The sequence below is a fragment of the Paroedura picta genome, chromosome 4 (genome assembly GCF_049243985.1).
Source record: "Paroedura picta isolate Pp20150507F chromosome 4, Ppicta_v3.0, whole genome shotgun sequence".
Lineage (NCBI taxonomy): Eukaryota > Metazoa > Chordata > Lepidosauria > Squamata > Gekkonidae > Paroedura > Paroedura picta.
Window position 1 is genome coordinate 74,648,742 of NC_135372.1, and position 25,475 is coordinate 74,674,216.

Consider the following 25,475-nt stretch of genomic DNA (forward strand, 5'->3'; position numbering starts at 1 on the left):
TTACTCAGCCTGCTTTAATAACCAGATGGAAAAGTAATTCAAAAAATCCACATGGAAATTGGTAGGTGACTGAAAGAGATTAGAGAAACTTCATTTGAATGAAAAATCCCATTAAAGCAAAATGCTTTATGATCAATGATCATTTAGTTCTCATTGTAAAAAATGCAATATCTTTTGAAAAAGAAGCCCAGTGTTTTCAGAGGTGTTTGGGTTTTTTACATGCTCTAGGCTCTATTAGGTCACCTTGTCCTTAGACTGTTGTAACAGAGGATTATAGGTGTATACAAAAACACAGCTGTTCCACTTTTCCTTATTTTTTTTCTTTTTTGCTGCATTAAATCTCTCCCACTTTCAGCTATCCAATTAGTTGCTCACTATCAAAAGACAGCTCTATCCTTTCATCTTCTTGAAAACTGGATAGGGCTGAAGGGTGTCATGGAAACTGTAGCTCAGGTCATTTCCCATTTCAATTGTTTTGCCATCCAGTAGATAAATAAAAAAATATACTTTTATCATGGAATAAATGGATAATTGTTATTGCATTCTACAGAAGACAAATATAACTCATAAATAATATAGAAGTTTGCTTGTTTTTCAGGAAACACCTCGCAATGTAAAGGGAAGAATATAAAATAGAGGAAATGTGAATATATAAATTATGGGCAAAACTGAAATATTAGTTTTCTACACATGGCTATTAAATTAAACTGTATGGTTAAAGCTATCAGCAATATTCAAAGTGTCGGTTCCCTATGACATAACTGGCTGTAACCAATGGATTGTATAATGGAGCCATTCTCAATATGTTCTCCTGGGATTCCCCCCCCCCCCGGCACATCTGAAAGGAGCCACAGGCTGAAAAATGTGAGAAGGAAAACCCAAACTGTTTATGGGGGGCCCTGGTAAATGAACTGATGAAATATCCTTTTTGTCACATGTGATGTCATGAACTGCTAGAAAGTTTGACCATCATCATTAAGGGAAAGAAAAAGAAATTATGTAATCCATTCCTTTGTGTGTGCTTGAATTAGTGCATTTAAGAAAAAAATATACACACATGCATCTTGTGGTCGAATGTACTAGAAATCTGTCATGCATATATATGAGACAAGTTGCATCAAGTATAGTTAATACCACTCTTAGCTTAGGCCTTTTTTAGTCTACCTCATTGCACAAGTGGCTAGCCTACTGCAAGGGGCCCTGGAACATGAGAAGAGTTCCTAAAAGAGTTGTGGCCAAAAAAAGTTTGAGAATGGCTGGTCTAGAGAAAATTGTCATAACTAAAGCATACTATAAATGAATAAACATACCAAACCATTCAAACGGAAATAACTGAAAAAAGTATGAAACTAAAAAAAAATTAGTGGCTTTTTATTTGTGAGTAAATTCTTCAGCAAATCCATACTTTTTATTTTCTTTATTTATCTTTGAATTTATATACTGCCACTTAGTCTTGCAGCAGTTTCCAATAAAATATAATAACTCTTAAAACCCCTTAATATATAAACCATTTAACATTAAAAGTTAGCGATATAATCAGAGTTCTAACTTAAATCACTTCTGGGACACACTAAGGAAGGCAAGGAGGCAACATAACATGCATCACCACAGAACACTACAGAGAGTTGCTTTTACAGAGGTTACTCATCAAGAGACATACAGAAAGTGTGAAAACATTGCATCAACCATTACTAATATCTTGATACACTGAATGGGGATCACTAAATAACAAGTCTTCAAATAGAAGCAGGCTCAGTTGCTGAGAATGCATACATAGATGTTTTTACAGAAGATCCCTCATATGAAAAACAGAAGGCAGATAAGGCTAAGTGGAATTCCCATTAGTCAGGAACAAAGGTTTTACTGACATACAGAGATCTTTTAGTCCTCCCCTTAACTAGCAGAAACAGAAATGGTCACACAATTCTCCTTTCCTCAATGCTAAACGAGGTACAGAATATTTTACAACCTTTCTTTTTACAATACAGTGCATACTGCCACATATGAAGGCCAAGGGCTTTTTCTCCCACATGGATTGTGCATGAAGTGGGCTAGTTAATCATTCAGAAGCTCACTTGCTCAATTCATTCGTCTGAAAGCAGAAAATTCACCATTATATATTATACTTCAAATACTTATGTTCAGTATCTAAGGATTGGCTATCATGTGGTTCAAAGAATCCACAAAATGGGTCCAACTAAGGACTGGCCTTCACATGATCTACCGAATCGGTCTAACCCCAGCTACAGTTCACACTTCTGCAAGCCCACAAGAGCCCTAGGTTTATGGAGTAATTAGACTTGTTTTTTTTTATTATTGGATGGAACACCATAGAACAGCTATCTCGGCAGTTTAGTAGGACCTTGAAAGAGACCAATATTTTCTTCAGTTTGGGCTCACTTCCTCAGGTCCATGCTGATGCATTATAAAATAAATGTTGTTAGTTTTTAAGGTGCTATAAGACTCTTGTGTAAGTTAACTGTCGTTTGTAGATTATTGTTATTTTAATCTCTGTATTTAAAATGTATTGGTAACTACCACGAGTTGGCTGATCCAGGAGTGGTGGCCTATGAATCCAATAAACAAATACACTAGAATCACTTCCAAAATAGAGATACATACTTTGTTAATCAGTGACAGTTTTATTTTTGGTTCATTGTTTCGAAACTTCACAATGCACTACAACTCTTATAACACAGGAGTGCTAAACTGACATCACAAAGAACCACTGTACAAGAACACAGAAAAAAATTAAGGAAAATGAGGAATCCAAAAAGCATGTACTTTAGCCTACTTAGGTAACGTAACATTTCCTTTCTTATTAATAGAAGACATGTTTTTTTTTATTCCCCAAAGAAAATAATCTTCCTTTTAGTGTTTATTACATATTTTGAAGAATTTAAACCTATCATTTCTTAATGTGGTAGCTGCAATCATATTATTTTGTTATAAGGCAAAGGCAAGCCTCATGGAAACAGAGATCACACGCCATAAGTGTAAATGTTTTTTGCCTAATATATAGCTAAAATACTGAAGAACCAAAAAAAAGTCAGACACTACTAATGAAATCTGAACCAATGTATATTCTGGAACTTACATTTATGGCTAGTTGTCTCAATCTAAGTGGGGTAAGAAAACTCACTTTTGCTTTGTAATCAAAACAGATCTCATTGCAAATGCAAAAAGCTCCATTAGTGGTGGGAAGAAAGAACAGTCTGAAATGCCAATATCAATTTCCACTGCACTGCATACTTCCAGTTCCTCTCCCCCAACTACATCTCTCTCTCCTCCCCCTTCAATTACTCTCCATTCAAGCTTAAAATCTGAAGGGATTTTTTGCTCCAAGTCAGAGAGACTAGGGAAGCTCCCCAGGAACTGCAGTGAGATACTGAAATGGACAATAGCTTCCTTCCACAAAGCATTCTTTCATCCAGACAGTGCTCTATTAAAAACATCCCATTCATAGGTGCATATTTGATAAAGAAATTATGAATAGACTCATTCACTACATTACCTACATAATTAAGATTTCAGTTTCAACACTAAGAAAATAATACAGAAGTTACGAGTACATATGATTGTACAGAAATGGAGCTGTTTATTATTTTATACTACAGAAAGGGTCTTCCCATAGAATTCAGCAGTCTATACACATTCAAAATCCCAGCCGCCTGATTCCCCAGTGTTAGTATGACCAAGACATTTATTCAAAGACATATCATTACTCCTCGTGGAGGAAAAAAAATCTGTGTGACAGGAGAATTTAGGTGGATTGTGAGTAGGTGGGCAGGAAGGGATGTGCCAGTGTTTGTCTCTTGTGGCCCTTCCTTGCATATCCAGGGACTTGTTGATTGGCACTGTGGAAAGGTAGGTGAATTTCCCCCAAGCCAGGCTGGATTCTGGATTTTGGTGGGGAGGGAGGATCACTTAGGCATGAAATTGGGGTCACTGTGGATAGGCAGGGAGTTGTGAGTTCCTGCATTGTGCAGGGGGTTGGACTAGATGACCCTGGAGGTCCCTTCCAACTCTATGTTTCTATATGTATCAAAACACAATAGTTCCAAAGCAGTTCACTGGGTATTATCATCATAAATATATCAAATTCTCAGTGTGGCGAAAGCTGTGGATACTTAACTCCTGAGACTGGAGCCATGAGCAGCCAAGAAAGACCTTTCTTCTTGGTTTTTAAGATTCCATAGTTTTCTGCAAAACAACACCACCCATATACAACCAACTGAAGATTAACCCCCAAATCGAAATAACAAGCAGACTTTTAGCCCAAGAAAAAATACTATCTGTGATTGTTGCTAAGTAATCACAATAGTACTGCCAGCTGAAACTTTGATTTCTGACTAAAACAGGTGGGGGGAGGGGCCCTTTCCAGGGTTGTTTCAACCTCTGAGGGAGGATCAGAGCCCTGCCCACCAGCAACCACTGCCCAACTTGATATCGGTGAGTTCCATGATTCACCTATGCCTGGCTGCTTGTATCTGTACAATAGCAACCCCCCTTCAAAAGTCAGTTTACTGTACTGTTTAGAGTTTCTGACAAGGATCTTGAAGATTCAGATTCATGGAAATGTGCTGGATCACTTTTCCCAGTCACACTCAGACTACATTTCCTCAGAGAGATATTATGAGGGTAAATGAAAAAGATGAAAATGATGTAGGGAAGAAAGATGGAGTATAAAGGAAATCAAGCTGTTGCTTGGCAGGTGATTTTAAAAGATTGGTTGGTAAATGGGAAGGAGATAAGGAAGCGGGAGAAAGAGGAGGTTATGGGATCTGCCTGGAGGTAAAATAGAGGAAACAGTGTGGGGAAGGAGATACATAGGGAAATTATGTGACCACCCTCTTAAGTTCTTGTAGGTTCCCTGCTTGTACACTATTATTCTACCTTCAAAGTCTTTTGGAATCTGAGAGAAGATATGAAAAATATCAGTTTTAATTTTTAAGATACATCTTAAGTATTATTTGCAAAATCTCTGTGTTCAGCCTGCATAACATTTACCTACCATGTCTAAATGCCTCCTTCATTGATACCATCTATTTTTCTAAACCACAAATCTTTCCACTACCCAAACTTACCTACTGACACTTGTTTTTTTGTTTATTTTTACAAATAAAGGGCAATACGGATGATATCCGATGCCAGCTGGATCAAGGCGGGTCCGCCATTCTCGTGTTACTAGATCTGTCGGCCGCATTTGATGTGGTCGACCACGAGCTATTGGTTCACCGCCTCGCCGGGACCAGAATTAGGGGGACTGCGCTGCAATGGCTGGCCTCCTTCCTCCGGAACCGGACGCAGAGGGTGGCGGTGGGGGATGAACTATCGGAGCCCTGCGAGCTCCCCTGTGGGGTTCTGCAGGGGGCGGTACTCTCCCCCACGTTGTTCAACATCTACACGCGCCCTCTGGCCCAGTTGGTTCGGGGTTATGGGCTAGGGTGCCACCAATATGCAGATGACACCCAGCTCTATCTCCTAATGGGCGGCCGGCCGGACTCCCCCCCCCAGATACATTCGGCAGTTGTTTGGAAGCAGTGGCTGGATAGCTCAGGCAGAGTCGCCTGAAACTCAACTCCTCCAAGACGGAGGTCCTGTGGCTGGGCAGAAGAGGGCAGGATCAGGAAGCGCACCTCCCATGCCTGAATGGTGTACAATTAACATCTACACCAGCGGTCAGGAACTTGGGAGTGACTTTTGATGCCTCCCTGTCTACGGAGGCTCAAGTCACGAAAGTAGCCCAGACGGTTTTTCATCCTCGCCAGGCCCGGCTACTAGCGCCCTACCTGTCCTCGGAACACCTAGCCACTGTGATCCATGCAACGGTCACTTCCAGACTAGACTACTGTAACTCACTCTATGCAGGCCTACCCTTGACTCTGATCAGGAAGTTACAGCTGGTACAAAATGCGGCAGCTAGGGTTCTCACTAGGACATCTTGGAGGGCCCATATTCAGCCGGTACTCCGTCATCTTCATTGGTTACCAGTCTGTTTCTGGGTCAAGTTTAAGTGTTTGTATTAACCTTTAAGGCCATACGCGGCTTGTGTCCTACTTACCTGCGGTACCGTTTGGTTGCTTATGCCCCCCGCAGTGCTCTCCGCTCTGCGGGTATGAATCTACTGACTGTCCTGGGCCCCCGGGACATCCGCCTGGCCTCGACCAGGGCCAGGGCCTTTTCGGTCCTGGCCCCAACCTGGTGGAATGAGCTCCCGGAGGAGCTAAGGGCCCTGTCGGAATTACCATCTTTCCACAGGGCCTGTAAGACAGAGCTCTTCTGCCAGGCATATGGTTGAGGCCAGGGCAGAGCCCTCTCTCTCTTACATGATTAACGCCCGACCTCTTTCTGAACAAGCGGGAAAAGTGGAGAAAGTTATAGAATAGAATGCCATCTTTTATTGTAATAATGTGGTATTTATGGGATTTTATGTGATTTTACTTTGATTTTATATTTTATTGTGAACCGCTGTGAGACCTTTTGGCGAACGGCGGTATATAAATCCAATTATAAAATAAATAAATAAATAAATAAATACAAGCATATACATTTAAAATATTTTAAAAACCTACATACTGGTAGAATGTATTCCAAGTGTATATTTTTGATACCTGCAACAGAATACACAGAAATAAATCTGTGCAACTTGCCCTGGCCTCTAAAATGTAGGCTGTAAAGAATCATCAATCCCCATCTAGCTGCACAATCAACTGAAAGATAGTATATGCATTATTTTATTCATTCATACTCTACCTTCCTCCCCAATGGCGACCCAAATCAGCTTATGTCACTTTCCTGTCATATGTTTTATTTTCACAATAACTCTGACAAGCAGGTTAGACTGAGTGTGTATGATTGGCTCAAGAAAGCTTCCCAGGCAGAGTGGGGATCTAATCCTGGATCTCCAAGATCCTAGTCTGACACTCTAACTGCTGGTTCAGGGGTAGGCAACTGCAAATTTGTTCAGCAAATTATTTTCAAGTTTGCTAACACAGCATTCTGAAGACTGCACCTTGATTATTTGTTGTTCAATTCATTTTTATTTGTTGGTCAATTCCTTGTATGCAACACTTTAATTTTTCATTCATACAGTACTTTGTATATTTTCTGTGATGGCAGACTGGTTTTTCAGTAGTGTAATAGCTAGTCATTTGGACTAGAATGCAGGAGACCCAAGTTCAAATCCACACACTACCATGGAAGCTTGCTGTGCCTAACCTACCTCACAAAATGTTGTGATGATAAAAACATAAGCAACTTTGGGTCCTCACTGAGGAGAAAAGCAGGGTACAAATGAATAAACAAGTAAATAAATAGAAAAGCAGCTAATAAATACCGTATATATACTTCTCACTTGACCATCTAAGACAACAGTATGATTTATACATTTTTTATCTTTGGAGATTTTTAAAAGATATACAATGCAAAAAAATGCTTACAATTACACAAAACTTGATGCCACAATAAAATGCCTATGTGCTATGGCAACCTGGTGCCTAGGATTTGTCAAGCTCTGTTTTAGAATACACAGCATGTTAGCGCTAGAAAGATGATGCACCAAGTTGTTTCTGAGGAACAGCTATTTATTTCTGGAAATAGTGCATAGAACAACACTACATTTATACAGGACATATCTGCATTAAAATCCCTTCTTAGCCTTTGTTCTCAGCAGGCAACTTTAGGTCCATCAAAATCTCTCAGACTAACCTACATTAGAGTGGTTATAAGGATAAAAAGGAGAAAAGGAAGAATTGTGTGCATTGCCTTGACTTCCTTGAAGGAAAATTGACATACAAATGTAATATATGAAGAAATGTCAGGATGCCAGCTATTCCCCCCCTCTTCCCAACCAGAATCACTAAAGCTTCAGATGTCATGGCTGATAGCAAAAAGTTTAATGAAAAATGGAGAGAAAGAGATAATGAAAACAAAAACTTGTGAAGTATTGTTGGCTAGCAGCTGTGAAACATGGATAGCTCTCAGTATAGATTATTGACAAATCTTTCCTAGCTGGGCTGTTTTTGCAATTGTAGGGCTTATATGTTTGATGCTAATTGGAAATAATTTCTTTACAAACCATTTTACCCTGTAACTTCATTGTGATTCCTTTTCCCTTTGTGATATTTTCTATTCAAAACTGCCTTTTAACTTTGGAAGAATGGTATTGTAATGGGAATCCCTCTGCAAGACGTTTAGAAATTACTCATATGTCTGCCTCAACTTAATATTCTGAGTTCCACCACTACAGCAAAACCAAATCACAACAAATTGTCACAAAAGGAAGCATTCAAGTATTTCATGACTAACAGTTTTAAGATACCATTAAACTAATTCCTAATACTAAAATCTACACAATAGCCAAATACAACAACAAAACATTGCCTACAAATCTGTCCAGAGACGTTTATACTTTAGATAGCACTGCAAGCAGGTACACTAATGTTTGTCACCATAAAAGCATAAAACATGAATTATCTACAAGATGCTAGACTCTTTCAGTCTGTTCCTCTCTGACACAAACTCTGCCCTCCTTCCTCCCACTAACTTCACCACAGTTAAGACTTATATCAACACTAATGGTAGTTGTGGTTAATACTATCAAAGGCTCGCTATTAATTTGTTTCAAACTTAAGTTTCCAAGTCCAGTTAAACCAAGAAACCAGTCAACACAGCAAGGTTATAGTATGGCACTTTTCTATCATCCTTGGTTTCAATCTGCAAAAGGCATTCTTCAATAAAGAAGAAAAATCGCTAATTATATCAACTATTTACTAAGTAACTACAGTGAAATTTGATGAAAAATGATGAGAGAAACAGTTCAACAATAGTCGTATAATAATAATAATAATAATAATAATAATAATAATAATATTTAAACTGCAGCTTTTTTTTCAAGATCGTAAAAACTTCCAATCTTTTCCCACTTAATCCTAGAACTGTATGATAACCTATAAACAACAATTTTGGCTAGAGGGTCATGCAGGGGGAGAGAGACCAAACTCTTGCCTGCCAAAATGACCTGCTGGCAATCCTCTACTTTCACTCTGTTGCCTCAGGCTGACAACTTGAAGGGCCAAGCGGAGGCCAGATTTGACCCAAAGGGCCATCAGATGCTGACAGCTAACATTCTATCTCAAAAGACAGATCAATATTTTATTCTCTATAGATTACTTTTTTCCTGAAGAAAAGAAAATATTGTATTTTGCCCTTTACGATTATGATACAAACATATAAAGGTATTTATTTTAGTTTTAATACATTCTTTTAAAACACACCTACCTATTGTTCCTTTATATTTTAAAGCCAAAATAAATAAACCTCCAAGACAGTCGAAAAGTAAAATTGAAATACTTAAGTTTTCTAAACCAAGGTAGATTAAGCAAATCTAAGAACTATTTCCACATCATTTGAGTAATTTGTTGCATTGCTGTATGTATGTGACTACTTGAGAGAATTCACAGAACAGAATTTTCTTGCCTCCCTCTACCTATGTGCAAGGAATCATTTGGCTCCAATTCATTATTTATAAATAAACTAGTTTCAAAGCCTAAGAACAGGCCTTAAAAGGCCCCCCTCCCCTGGGCCCCAGCCAGGCAGCTTAAGGTGGCTTTGGGCTGCAGCTCACAGCCCGATCAAGTGGGGCAGGGCAGGCCCGGGACAGAACTCCTTAGCAGGCAGTCAGCAGGCTGGGAGGCTCTCATTAACAGGCCCAGCCTAGCAGGGCAAGAGGCCCTTGTTAGCAGGCCCTGCTTAGCAGGCCAAGAGACCCTTGTTAGCAAGCCCTCCACCACAACCCTTTGCCCAGGGCCCTCTCGCCTTACCTGCTGCTGGCTCCAGCAATGAGGCACATCTGAGAGCAAAGAGGCTAGAGTCCAGGGACACAGGACAGGAGTTGCAGGGGCAGGGCCAATCAAAGCTTTGCTGGCTGCACCCTGATTGGCCCTATTCCAACTTGGGCAGCCGGACACGTCCCATCCCCAAGGCTGTTTCACAAATATATAGAGGAGCCATGGATAAGGATATGTATTTATTTACAAAATGTATGTCTCACATTTCTGAAGGATAAAATAGTCCAGAGTCTTCTTGTTATTTATTATGAAATGATATTAGGACATAAGATACATTTTTCATTTATTTCACTCTTATTTAGAATGTTTATTATATATCATTAATAGTTTTTAATATAAGCTTTAAGGCATCTCTCCCTGTTATAACAGACAATCACTATAGTTCGGTTATTTTAACAATATAAAATGTGATAACTGTATGCTTTTATATCTGCATAGAAAAGTATATGGAAATAGTATATGGAAAACTTATGCGACATTTTTAGAAACCAAAGGGCAGAAAAACTATAATGGCAAGTGGAATATGTCAAAAAGATAAAAGGAAAGTAGAAGAAACTGAAGAAGACCAAAAAATTAAGTTCACAGCCAGTCAGGCATGAAGAGAAAATTGGTTTAAAATATTTTTCATATGGTGTATTACTCCAAAGGATATTGAGAAAGCTAATAAAAATTACAAAGGAAAATGTTGGAAATGTCAAGATACTGACAGAACATTTCATCATATCTGTTGGACTTGTAGAAAAACCAAAGGAAATTGGAAAGAAATAATGAGAAAACGCCGAACATATTAAAATTTAAGCTTCTTAAGAAGCTAAGAATATGCTATTAGAGATACCGCCTGACAAATTACTAAAAGTTTTGGAAGAGATATTTGAATCCTGCGTTGAGCAGGGGGTTGGACTAGATGGCCTGTATGGCCCCTTCCAACTCTATGATTCTATGAATATTTATTATTTAGATTTTTATAGCGCCCATCCTGGTAACCTGGAATACATGATGACAGCAGCTAGAATTGTGCACATAGCAAAATGGAAATTAAAAGTATATCCAAAGTTAGAATAATGGGAAAATAAATTTTCCAATTATGCTGTAATGGCAAAATAAATTATTTGAGAAATAGATCAATTTCAAAATTTGAGTAGGGATGAAGTATCTATTGTGTTAGCATGAGACAAAACTAGAATGAAAACAATTTATCAACTGTACACAAATATGAGAACAAGTTATATATATATATAAGTATAAGGTAGTAGATTTTGAACAAAAATATCTTCATATAACAAACTTTCTTTCGAACTGGAAATATTGGACACTGACTAGTATGTAGAAATAACAAAATATGTAACTTGGAATACATTGTTATGATGAAATTAATAATATAGTTGTAAAATACATCAGTTATGAAATCTGAAATTTAAAATGCTTGAAGTATTGTCTTTTGCAGAGAATGTCTTGAGGACTTGATAAAGGAGATATTGGGAAGAAATATTACTGTAGTAGATAAAGATTTTTATATAAGTGATTTGGTATGCAGTTCCTCCTTTGGTATCCTTTTTGTATTATTTAGGTTTTCAAAATAAATATATATTACATGAGAAAGAAACATGTGTTTCTACATTACGGTTTGTTTAGAATGATGGGACACATATTATTTTGCCATATAACAAGGGAACTTATACCCTTGCCCTTTCCAGTTAGCTGAATTAAAGTGCCGAGGGTGGTGGGTTTGGAGGTTTTTGTTGGGGTTTTTTAAGACTGCCAGAAGCTTGCTAATATATACTGTACTTATTTTGTGTGCTTCCTTAACATGCGTCTTATCAGCCCTGCCACAGCTGAAGTGATTCCAAAAGTGCTTTATGGCATATTTGGATTTTCTCCCAGTTAATAATTCCAGTTTTCTCTCTTCTCCAACATGACTGGCAGGGTTCTTCAACATAGCAATAAAATGGGACAGCTAATTATCTACGAATCCACCTTGCCTCACCACATTTGGCAACTTTTATCTGCACAGGACAGCTGCATTCTCTGTGTTTGAAGTGAAATGTCAGTCTCTGCTAATGCAACAAGACTTACATCACTAATGATGCCTTGACACTTTGAAGCAACAACCAAAGCCTAATTAAAAATTCAGATTTGTTCTCCAAAGCTTCATAATATTAACTGCCTTTCCACTAGAGCCTTCCTGTATCCTTCCAAAATGCTTCAGGAAGAGGGGGGAATGTAAAAAGGAGTAGGATGAAAAACTGCTGCAGTCTTGGGTATTCACAGAGCCTTTTTAGGAAGACTGTTATGTTTGGAACCCTACCAACACACAATCATGTAAAACAGATGAGATTTTATTTTACTGCCTTCTACTCTAATTATTGTAGTGTACAGCATTTCTAAAGAGGAAGGGGCCCATAAAGCATGTATCGGCTTCAACGTTTTCATTTTGTTTGTTTCAATTTTTGTCAACTTAACTCAAACGATCTATTTTATGTCAACTAGAAACCAAAGAATAAAAATATATACAAGTACTTAAACAGGTTAATTTTACTTCAGGGGGGATTTTTATCATCCAAGTGATCTCCAGCATTCAGTACTGTGATCACAGTATTTAGGACACAATCAACTTGCTCTGTGCTCATACCTAGAGGATTCCAAACCTTGTTTTCCTACTGTGCCGAATACTGAAGCACGCAGGTGCTGCCACAAGCAGCCTGGTAAAATTTTAGCATGAACAGGAAATGTGCATGCTGCCATATCAGCATCTAGCCTTCCATGTCTTGTAAGTTTCCAGACTTCAAGCATAAGTAACTTCGATGAGACAAAGGTGGAGGTCTGGATGTGTGCATGGACCATGCATTCCTCAGATCTTCCTACCATGCTGCATACATTCATATTCATATGCTTATGTGAGAGGAAGAGGGAAACAGCAAATTACTGAGCCCTGGTAAAATAGAGCTCTGCACACAAGCACTGTACAAACCAGGCCTTTCTTTATGAGAGCCATATAACAATTGTAATAATGATTACTAATTATTATTATTATTAGACTTTGATCCAGATCTACTGTCCATAGCATCTAAATAATGAAGCAGGTTTCAATTATTCCACTGTGTGACAATGCCATCCTTCAGAGAAAATCATAGCATAAAGACTGGGGCCAGGTGAATCAGATTGTCCCAGAACCAAAAAATAACCTAGCTCTTTCAACAGCGTTAATCAAAATATGGTAATTGGATAGCTCATCTTTTGTGAAATGCTTCAAAATTATAAATAAAGAATACCAGTGACTGTTGACACATAATGAAATTTACCTTTGCATTTTAAAATGTACCGCCACAATCATGATAACTGAAATTGCTGATAAGGGAAATTTGGTTACGATGCTCCTTCTTCCGTTTGCAGTATTACAGGTATCAGTTATACATTTGATTTCAAATGTGGAAACTTCTTGAAAATGAAAAATTCAGTTACAAAAGCCACATTAAAATGTCAGTACTTTTGATTAGCTTACACATTTTTCCTGTTTTGTTTTGTTTTTAGCTCCATGAATTCGGTGCCCTTCTCCAAAGAGGACTACCTCTGTAGGAAGTTTACAGAATATGTCGTTTGAGTGCCATACTTGGAGAGGGTGGCAACATTTAGAGCAAATAGGTTCTTAAACAATTCCAACCTTGTCTCACCCACATTTCCAAGGTCACTTATGGGGCTACAGAAATAATGAAGAAATCAAGGACATATGGCATCTGAACTTTGCGGGGGTGAAAACTCTGATTTGAGCAGAGGTTGCTATGCTCACACAAAAGCCAGGGAGAACAACGGTGACCAATCACCCACCTTCCTAGCAGTTTTCAGTTCCTCAGGGCAATATATCTATAAGGGTCCTTTAGACAGATCTAAAGGAACATTGGGGCCGGATGCCCTCCGGTGTCTCATTAGAGGCCTTGGTGGAGGACTGCCAGTCCCGCCTGTTGGCCACCATTGACAAGATTGCTCCTAAGTACACTTCCTGCCCTCTCCTCAAACAGGCTTCCCGGTTTACCGCGGAGCTTCGGGAGAGGAAGAGGGAGGTTAGATGGCTAGAGTGAGTGTGGCGGAAGACTCGTGACATATGAGATGGCAGTGAAAGCGGTAAAGTGTGAATATTTCGCAGTGGAAATTGTGCCCACTAGCTCTTGCCCAACCCAATTTTTTAGAATCACAGAATCATAGAGTTGGAAGGGGCCATACAGGCCATCTAGTCCAACCCCCTGCTCAACGCAGGATCAGCCCAAAGCATCCAAGAAAAAATGGATGTAGAGTAGTTCGGACTCTTACTGCCCTCAAGGGAGGACACCAAAATAGCAGTCAATTGGAACTTGACTGTGAGGCTTTTGCAAACTACTTTGCGGATAAAATCTTGTTGCTCCGCCGCAACCTTACTGCCACGGTTGATACAGTTAGTGAACTAGAAGCTCTGGGGCCATTATGGGGGATTAGGTATGATGGCTTCAGCCGGGTCTCTTCTTCCAAAGTGAACAAATTACTGGGGTCAGACCACTTGCCCTCTTGATCCCTGTCCCTTGTGGTTGCTTAAGATAAGCGACTCAAAGATAGGTGATCCCTTGAGGGAGACTGTAAGTCTCTCCGTTACATCGGGAGAATTCCCTCTGCAGCTCAAGGTGGCAGTGCTTCAGCCTCTTCTGAAAAAAAAATCACTGGATCCACAGGATCCCACCAGCTACTGTCCAGTATCACATCTTGCATTCCTGGATAAGGTAGTTGAGAGGGCAGGCCAGCTCCTGGCATTTTTGAAGGAAACTTGGGCCTGGATCCATACCAGTCTGGCTTCCATCCTGGCCATGGGGTGGAGACCGTGCTGGTCACCCTGACAGGTGATCTCCGGCACCAGCTGGACCCAGGTGGGTCGGCCATTCTCGTGTTATTATATCTGTCGGCCCCATTCGATTTGATTGACCACAAGCTCTTGGTTCATCGCCTCGCTGACACTGAGATCGAAGGGATGGCCCTTAAGGGTCTAACCTTCTTTCTAGAGAACAGGTCACAGGGGGTTGCTGTGGGGGATGAGTTATCTGACTCCTTTGCAATCCCTTGTGGGGTGCCATATGGAGCGGTGCTCTCTCCCACTTTATTTAACATGTATATGCGCCCTCTGGCCATTGGTCTGGAGCTATGGGCTTGGATGCCATCAGTATGCTGATGACACCCAGCCCTATCTCTTGATGGATGGCCGGCCGGATCTCCCCCCAGAAACATTTGCCAGTTGTTTGGAAGCAATGGCTGGATGGATCAGGAAGAGTAGCCTGAAACTCAACCCCTCCAAGATGGAGGTCCTTTGGCTGGGTCGAAGGGGGCAGGGGCAGGAAGTGCACCTTCTCTGCCTGGTTGGGGTACAACTGTCATCTGTGCACCAAGCCAGGAATGTGGGAGTGATCCTGAATACTTCACTTTCTATGGAGGACCAGGTCACCAGGGTAGTCCAGAAGACGTTTTTACACCTGTGCCAAGCACGGCTACTAGCACTCTACCTGCCTCTGAAACACCAGGCCACTGTGATCCATGCAATAGTCACTTCTAGGCTAGTCTTCCATAATGCGCTCTACGCGGGCCTGCCCCTGTCCTTGATCTGGAAGTTATAGCTGATACAGAACACAGCTGCGCGGGTCCTCACTAAATCATCTTGCCTTCAGCTGAGTTGCAGGGATATTGCTGAGTAGCTCCTACCAAAAACCAAAAACCTGCTCTCATTAATAAGACACGAACTAAGTAAAGTGGTAGCTAATCTGCAATTGTGCATCAATCAAATACATTTGACCTGTTTCCACCATGCCAAGCCCAAGAAAAAAACTGCCTGGTGAAAAACAGTACAGCTACCTTGTCTACAAATGAGTTAATTCTCTGTTGACAAAGTTTATGCCAATAGATAATTTAGTCCAAAGCCCTTCCCAATAACACAAAGCCGAACCATTAAGAAGTGGATTTTACCCCTCTCAATTTCTTTCAGCTTCAGCAATTTTCAAAGTGTATAAATAACACAGAAGCCTTTAGAAAGATATGCAATTAGTTTGTGTTGTCCCCTTAAGTCAAACATATTCAGGATTGTATAAACACTACTGTGTTAAAACATCTTGGGAGTTTTTCTGCTTGGCAACCACAACAGTTCTTCATATGTAAAGTCTCCAGCCAGAACAGCGCTTTATCCAATTACTTTGTTCTCCCAAGTCTGATGTGATCTGTTGACGCTTTTAAGTCAGCATTTGCTACATAAAAATAAAAAAACACAGACATTTGATGGGAGTGCTACACGGTACCATACAAAACCAAGCTCTTCCCCTCCCAAACTAAGGATGCCAGTCCCCAGGTGGGACCTGGGGATTCCTAGAGAAAATGGCTGCTTTGGAGCATGAACTTCATAGCATTATACAACACTGAGGTCCCTCCTTGCCTCAAATCACTCCCGGCTCACACCCCAAGGTCTCCAGGTATTTCCCAACTCAGAGCAGGCAACCATATCCCAGACTAAGGTTGTATGAGCTCAAACGTATTATAAGCAGGAAAGATGCACTGTGATTATTTCAGTTAAATAGTATTTATATGACTATAAAGACATAATGTATGGAAATGTTCCAGTAATGTAGTGATATTCTGGATTATTAATATATCAGTCATCAGGTGTGCAGCTGAACTATTTCTCTCCAAGTGACCTTTAGTAGGTGTTACTTTCCAGTGAGAGAGAGTGTGTTCGCACATACACATGCTCCATATGGCTAATGATTAGATGCACAGCTTTATATTACCCAGATCCCAGAAGAGTGAGAACTTCCTAGTCATGCACCAAATTCAGATGCAGGGTTCTGACCCTATCCTTCCCATTTCTTCTTATGTTTCCTGTTTCAGCAGATGTCCAGAGGGAATGCAGTGAAGGCAAATCTCTTCAATAGGAATGAAGAAACTCGCCTCCATTTCATCTACTGTTGTTCACAGAACAGAGATTTGCTTAACACTACAGCACTGGCCACTGCCAAAAACAAATGCTGAGTACCAGAACTGCTTTCTTTCAGTATAAGAGTTATAATACAGTATACATATACAGTATACAGTAGGGGTCGCGGACAGTGGGTAGCAATAGGGGAGAGAGAGTATCTAGCCATCACCTGCTCACATGTGGAGTCCCACAAGGATCAGTCCTCTTTCCTATCCTATTTAATATCTTAATGTGCCCTGTTGCTCAGCTGCTGTGGAGGTTTGGGCTGGGTTGCCATCTATATGCAGATGACACCCAGATCTTCATCCTGATGGATGACCACCCTGACTCTTCCCCAGAAGCATTATCCAGCTGCCTGGAAGCAGGGATGAAATGGCTCAAGCAGAATCATCTGAAGTTCAACCCTGCAAAGACAGAGCTCCTGTGGGTGGGCAGGAAGGGACCATGGGAAGAAGCACGCCTGCCCACCCTGGATGGTGTGCAGCTCATAACGGCTCACTCCACTAGGAACCTGGGCATGATCTGGATGCTTCCCTTACAATGGAAGCCCAGGTCACAAAGGTAGCACAGCTGGCATTTCAACACTGCCGTCAAGCCAAGCTACTAGCGCACTACTTGGCCCTGGAACACCTAGCCACAGTGATCCATGCAATGGTCGCCTCTAAACTGGGCGTCTATAATTCACTCTATGCAGGCCTACCATTATCCTTGATCCGAAAAATACAGCTGATGCAGAACGCCGCAGCCAGGATTCTCACAAATACAGTTCCCTGTGGAACTGTAAGTGCTCCATCAGGATACAGATCTCCACCGGGAGCTCATTCCACCAGGTATGGGCCAGGACCAAAAATGTCCTGGCCCTGGTTAAGGCCATACATACTTCCTTAAGGCCAGGGACTACCAACTGGTCAGTATTTGTAAAGTGAAGCACTCTTTGGGGGACATAGACAGAGAGGCAGTCCCTTAGGTACAGAGGGCCAAGACCGCACATGGTCTTAAAGGTGAGCACCAATACTTTAAACTTGACCCAGAATTCAATGGTGAGCCAGTGCATTTGACAAAGCACAGGCCAGATGTGGGCCTTCCAAGGTGTTCCTGTGATGACCTGAGCTGCTGCATTCTGGACCAATTTCAGTTTCCAGATCAAAGACAAGGGTAGGCCTGTGTAGAGCAAGTAACAGAAGTATAATCTAGAGGTGACCGTTGCTAGTTGTTCCACTAGTAGCTTGGCCTGGGGGAGATGGAAGAATGCCAGCCATGCTACTCTCATGATCTGTGCCTCCACTGTAAGGGAAGCATAGAAGATTGCACCCAGATTCCCGGCTTCGTGTATCACTATAAGCTGTACACCATCTAGTTAGGGTAGGCAAGCTTCCTCACACCTGGGCCATTCCTACACCTCAGTCTTTGAATGTCTGAGTTTCGGGTCATCCTGCTTGATCCATTCCATCACTGTTTCCAAGCAACTAGCAAAAGACTCTAGGGGTGAGTCTGGGCAGGCACTCATCAGGAAGTAGAGCTGAGTATCATCAGCATATTGATGACATCCCAGTCCATATTCCCGTACAAGCTGAGCAAGAGGGCGCTATTACTTTGAGCATATCACAAACATTCACTTTCCCATATATTACACATACAGACAGTAAAACACATCTGCTACACAAAGAGTAAATTTGCCCTTTGTGTCAACCCACAATGAATCCCCATGTTGGGAATCATGAGCATTTAGCCAAGCAAATGTGTTGCTCTTACTACCTGTTGCCTCAATATGCACAATTACTACTGAGCATTAATTATGAGCACAGCTGTTCAAAGGATACTGTTTCTAACGGCAGACCATTACGGTATAGCTACTAAAGGAAAATCAATGAAAATGCCTTTTCCCCATAGTGACCCCATGCAGAAACCATGATGTACAGGATCTGATCATGAAGCAGATCACCTCATTCACCCATTCCAATACCACACATTCCTGGAATAAAATGAATCATCAGCTCATAATATGGGAAAAACATATGAATGCCTCCTAATTCCTTTAAAATGGAAAGCAGTTGTGGAAGCTCCCAGTTTCTTAAAAAAAAAACAAAAACAAAAAAAGAACAAGAGGGTGGAGCAGCTTACCCCTTTTCTTTTACCCCCCAGGCTTCCATTCTAAATTGCCCCCAACTGCTTTTCATCTTCTGTTGGGACGACTTAGAGAAAACGCATCAGAGGGAAAACGGTCAAAGAGTCTTTCCTCCCCCCACCAACATGATCTTCTGATCAAACTCACCCATCACAAATTAAACAGAACAACTGATGTTGGTACAGGCTTCGAGAAACAAACGAATCTATCCACACTTGGCAAATCAATGGACTGAACACCTACGTAAGTGCGCACAGAGCTGCAGAGTGTTCCTGATATTTACTGAGTTGCCCCATTGGTCTCTCAAGAAAAAAAATCATCCATAAAGATAAAATACGAGTCCTTACAACTTATTAGACTACATATTAGCTTCAAAATATGCCACCAGCAACAAATTGGTAGGAACCAGTTAGTACTGCTTAACAACAAAATATCAAAATCTCTCAACATTTCCATGTACATACAATATATAATAAAGAATATAATAATATATATATAATAGGTATATCATTGAAGTCAGAATGCTATCTTGTAAGTATACAATTAATATATTATTTAAAAGATATTATTGTAAGTATACACATAACTGATACCATATTATTTTGCCTTTGTGAACCAAAATATTCCAAGCATAATTTAAATGCACTAGCTTATTTTGTTTTAAATAATACTATAGATAAACTTAAGAATGTTGTTCCTCTGGCTTATGTAAATATCTTTCAACTGATAGTAAGATATGATCATTAATATGAATAAATATTTATATTTATACATTTTTATTTTACAGTTACACTATTTGTGCTATAGTTTAACATTTATTTACTGCTTTCTATAAAAATATAGCGTAAAATAATGCTAAAGAAATGTAAGCATGCTCATGCAAGCATATCATTAATATGCTAACTGCCGGTCAATGTAATACATCTGCATTCAGAACTCCATATCTCTGTAAAATATTGTACTTCTATCTGTAATAGAAAATCAAAACAATCTAATGGCTTCTTGGTGTTTAGAATGATATCCTGCCACCATGCTCATGTTCAATAAAAAATATATACTTCTGCTCATTTATCAGAAGTCACAACAGACTGAAGAAGGTATAGTTTCCCCCCCCCCAAATAAAAAGTTCTGCTGCTCTCTTTTTAACTAGGTACCTATGCCCACTACAGAATCTTCTGAAATGCAATCTTCTTTTGGTTCTTCCTCTCACCTTTCCAGCTGCTTCTCCAGTTCAATATTTAAAAGGTGACAGGGCAGGTTTGTCTTTCCCATTTTCTTTGTGTGCTGTCTTTAAAAATTCTCAAAGATTCAAATATACCTGTTATACCTGTTTTTACTAATGTTTCCACTAATGCTTCCAATATAACATCTCACAAAATAGCCAAGTTTACTATTTCTCAAACCAGGAACAGAAACCATCTTATGCCTTTCCTCAACTGCTTTAGAGTTAATCATTTCCATCCTCTCTTCGTTCATTGGTCTCACAAATCTGGGAGTAGCAACTTCTTCCTCATTTTCACACTACCCTGGCGGCAACACATCCTTCCACTTCTATAAATTATATGGTCATCTTATTCTAAACACTATAATGTGAACTGTTCCATTCCACATTATCATCAATCCTCTATTCTCTATTATGTGGTCAACTGGAGCATTTCATTTGCTTTTAGCTCTCACAACCATTTGTTTCCCCTTATTTCCATTTGTTTTCCCCAAAGCCCTCACAATCTGGTACTTATATTCTCTAAATCTCTAGTTATTAAGCTTCATACTTGCCATTCCCATCAGACAGTCTCCGATTTTAGGCTCTCTTCCATGAAAATTCCACTGAAAGACTCCAAATTAAGGTGCATAAAAATATTACTGTTAAATCCTCCATTTTTAATATATTTCAATTACAATACACACACACACCCCATCATGCTCATAGGATCAAAGGGCAATCTGGTATCATATTAGCTTTATGACTGCAGACCTCTCCAGTTGAAGAACACGTCTAACCACCACATCAAATAAGACCTAAATTAACACACTAATTCAAAGGAAAGTCAACAAAACTACCTTACTGTACACTTAAGTATTTTCACTCAGATGACTTTCATCTGTAGGAACTTGAAAAATCTTGGGAGCATGACTTGAACCATCATCAGTTTCAAGTGTGAAACAGATGAAACAAGATATCACCAAGTAAATTTTAAAACATATCTTGATGGCATCCAGCATCACACCGCACAATTAACAAAATTAACAATCCATTTAGCATTGGTATTAAATATTCTTCTCGAATATACTTTAAGACAATTCTTAATGACAGATGCTTCATCATACAAACTCAAACACAATGAAATAGTAACATAAGATTTTCAGTGTGTGCGCATTGTATTTGCCTTGATACTGAGGCAATTCATACATGCCCAGAGACATGACATGCCCCATGAAATGATGCATTGAAAATAAGAAAAAATGGTTTAGGAGAGTACTATTATTGCACTTACAGGGGAGAGAACTGACTTCTGAAATTCTCCATCGTTCAGCATATCAATAATGTAGTGCTATCTACCTTGTTAAGAGAAGTCATTTTAATGTATGGCTTCTTATCTTCTTACTATATAAAGGAGAAGAGAAGCACTGACAAAGGCCAAATCCTAATAAAGAACCAAAACAATAATATTTCAAAAGAGAGTAGAAGGGAGCCGGTTTGAAGAAGATAAAGGGCCATTTGGGCACAGACCCCTGCTGCTTCTATAGAAGTGTGGCCTTTTCATTCTGGGACGCTATAAAAACTGCCTTTGCCACTGACCGTACCTTGCATTTGCAGAGTGTTTGGGATCCAATTTCACCTTTTGTCAGGGGAGGCTGCTGTTGGTTGCTGCAACACAGCTATTAGCCTCCTTTACAGAAAACACAATAGACAAACTGTCATTAATATGCGTCCACAAAGGCAGGGATAGGCTATAATCGCCCATCACTTCATTTTCTCTGTACTTGAGCAAATTATCCAGGGCCAAAAAATGAGTTTGGGGAAGGCAAATAATAAACTTATTAAACTGCATATATGAACTGACAAAAATATGCCTATTATTAGCATATTTCCAGTTCTAAATGTAACAAAATTGTATTTCCCAATTTTTCTCGCCTTATTCGCTGTTGGCTAAAAAAAGAAGGAAATAGCAAATGAAAATAAGAAATCTGAACCTGCAATTAAAAAAAACACTCTGCCTAGTTTCACTAATATAATCAGATATAATTGAACCGTTTGACAACATGAAACTGTTAGAAATAAAACTATTTTCTTTTGACTAACAATTTCAAGTAGTCCTAACGGAATTAACTCTCATGATTCAGAAATCACATCTCAGCTCTATCCCTTCACTTGCTCTAAAGTAATCTGACTGCAGTTACAAATTCTTTTCCAGATTTAAGCGACCCAGACCTGGCTAAGTTTTTTTCCATATGTGACAAAATCGGATTTGTCAACGAACCGGATCTCCACGAGCACTCTAAAACGAAGCAGATTTCTACCAAAGGACTAGTATGCCTACCCCCAAAGCGTCTGCGCCCTGGAGGCAAGAGCCTGAAACCGTGGGATCATGTTTCAACAATCGCTGATGCGTTCCGTATGAAACGACTCAGAAGCCGCTTTGAACAGAAGTGAGCGATTGGGGACCACCAAACGCCAACTCTTGCGGCTTGGAAACTCGGCGGCCCCGTCGATGAGGACGGCCTGGAGGATGCGAGCTGGGGAGAGCCTCCAGCCGTAGAGTCCCCTCTCCAAGACACCCCGCAACTTGGGAGAGCCACAGCGCCTTCAGCCACACAGCCTAAGTATCCAAAGGGGCACAGGGGACATCACACAGCGGGGAAGAGGAAAGGAGGCGGGAGAAAGCTGGAGCCGAAGGATCAAAAGAAAGTGGGGGGAAAACAGGAAGAAAGGATGAAGGGCTGGGAACGGCGGCGGGACAGACAGAAAACCAGGAAGACCGGGGGGGGGGGCTTACCTGCATGGTTACAACGCCCAGCTCCTCGGTGGCCAGCTTCCTCATCTGGGTGGCTAAAACTTGCGCCTCGTCCAAGATGGAAAACTCCGAGTCGGCGGCGCTGAGCCTCCACAAGAGCGCCATGTAGACGACCCACAGGGGCCGCTGGCTCGCGCTGCCCCTTCGCCACGGGGGAGTCAGGCCGGCGGGGGGACGGCGGGCCAGCCGGGCGGCCTCCTCACGCGGTGCCGGCCTGCTGGCCATCGTGCCGAGGGCGGCTGCGGGAGCGCCCGCGCGGGGAGGGCGGCCACCGCGGGGCTCCGAGCGCGGCGCGCAAACTTTCCCGAGTGCCTCCCAAACTTCGGTGCGGGACTGCAGCCAGCGGGGGAGGAGGGCGCTACGCCTCGGGACGCCGGGGAGAGGGGGGCGACGCCTCCATGCAGGGGCCGCCGGACGCACCAGCCTCGCCGGGGGAGTTCCCTCCCAGCCCGAGGGTCAGCGAGGCCGTAGCAACCGCCCCGTGGCTCCCCGCGACGGGCAGCCGACCGCCGCTCTCGCCTGTGCTGCAGCTCCAGGGACGCTGGGAACTGGGCTTCGGCTGCTGACTGAAAACAGCGGTGGCTGAGGCGAGCGGCAAACTGCGGAGCAGGAGGAGGAGCAGGAGCAGCTGGGCCGGGATCGGAGTCACCGAGGGGGAAAGGGAGGTGTCTGGTGCCACCAAGCTGCGTGCCGGCTCTTGTGCACAACAATGAGCGCGCTAGCCTGGAGAGCTCGGAGGGCCTCGCCGCACTCCCCAGCCGCGCCAAGACAGCCAGGGACTTGCCAGCCTTCCCGGCCCTCCTCTTCATGCCTGCGGTTTGGAGGCAAGCCTTTTGGCAAAGCGTTTCCAGGCCAGGTCGCCGCTGATCACCTGTTGGTCGAGGGAATGCGGTGGCGGAGTCGTGTGTGTCCCATCCTATCGCATCGTTATTTACAAATCTGCAAATACGTGGGAATCAACTTGGCATACCAGAACGGAAACCCATGAAAACTTATGCACTACAAAGGAGTTCGACTTTATAGTGCCGCAGGACTCAGAGTCTCTGGTGCAGCACTTCTCCTACCCATTATTACAACCCCATCTTGGTCAGCCCCTCCTCTGTTCTCCAGGAACTTTTCCAAGAAGGAAGCAGGATTCTGAAATGCTGGCTTAACTTCATAAGTCCATGCATTTTGCCACCTGTGGCTCTGTTTAATTTATCCTTATGATGTAACATTTCCATAGCATTGAGAACAGACTTTGGGCCTATGCATAGGCTGTGGCAGCCCCTAGGAATTTTAGCTGTTGTGGAGCTGCTCATCATCGTACTCAGAAGACAGTGGACATCAGATTGTTGGAGTCAGTCACAGAAAGCCAGACCCAGAAAGCCAAAAACATGCCATGAATCAGGGCTGGTAAGAGACAGGGGAATAGCATGACAGAATCTTGGAGGCAGAGATTATGCCTGGGCAGGGGCAAGGAAGTGGTGGGGGAGATGCTGGGATATGAGAAGCCAAGATCAAAGAAAACCCCTTTAAGGGGAACAATACAATTGCCTCGCCTGCCCTCAAACTTTGGGGAAACTGTCCAGAGCAAGCACAGTGGCATCCTACTACACTGTTATTTACCAGTTGTAGCTGGTTCCCTACTGTAAACACACAGGATAGGGGATGGGGAACTGGAGCTAGAGAAACCACTGAGGAAGAACATGATATTGTGTCCCTTTTAATTGTGGAACTCCATCTGCAATAAATTGCCAGCAGTAGCAGGAAGTTCATTTTTGCCTCAATCGCCTTGAGTATTCTGGTCACATGATAACTGTGATATTAAAATGATACTCTCTCCTCCTTGAAAAAAGGATGAAACTGAAATGTAGTGAATTCAGGAGACAGAACCCTCACATTTTCACTGCAGCATTTCAACATAGTAAAATTAAAATATTTGGGAAACATTCAGGGTACTCCAGACAACATGGCTAAACCAAACTCTTTTACAGAAGAGCTGCTAAAAATTTATCCAACCTTATTTAGTCATTTCCATTTTCCCATTCTGCCTTCTAACAAATACCCCTGATGCTTTGAGGGGGAACTATCAAATGTTTTAAGCATATAGCAGTATATCTTGGAAGACAGAGTTTTGAATCCGTACTCTGCTATGGAAACTTGCTGGGTGACTTTCAGCCACTTCATAGCTGTCACGGGAAGTGGAGGGGAGAATGAGGTTGTATGCTGATTAGGGCCCCCAATGGGAAGGAAAGTGAGATATAAATACAAATACTCTACCACTGCCTCAGATCAAAGATCATATGCTTGTAGTATTCATTAATGACAAAAAACTACTGCCCGTGGCCCCACATACAGAATTATCAAGTCCCAATCCCTATTTCAACCACAATATATATATATATATATATATATATATATATATATATACACACACACACACACATACACACACACTACTGCCCGTGGCCCTACATCTGTTTCTCCAACTTTGTTACCTAGACTGAGCTGATCTGGCCATGCTGATCCAT

At 41.4% G+C, this 25,475-nt stretch overlaps 1 protein-coding gene across 4 annotated transcripts in view; it reads right to left on the reverse strand.

Moving 5' to 3' along the window:
- CACHD1 (cache domain containing 1) overlaps nt 1-23,946 on the reverse strand; it is a 168,099-nt gene extending 144,153 nt beyond the window's left edge. Inside the window, exon 1 of one of the 4 annotated variants that reach the window (XM_077333463.1) lies at nt 22,945-23,946. In XM_077333463.1, coding sequence (XP_077189578.1) covers nt 22,945-23,187 — 243 coding nt within the window. In that variant the 5' untranslated portion in view covers nt 23,188-23,946. Of the gene's footprint in view, nt 1-21,441; nt 21,461-21,751; nt 21,771-22,944 lie in introns of those variants that run through there. The other 3 variants (XM_077333464.1, XM_077333466.1, XM_077333465.1) reach the window with 3 other exon arrangements.
- Between the last annotated feature and the right edge of the window lie 1,529 nt (nt 23,947-25,475).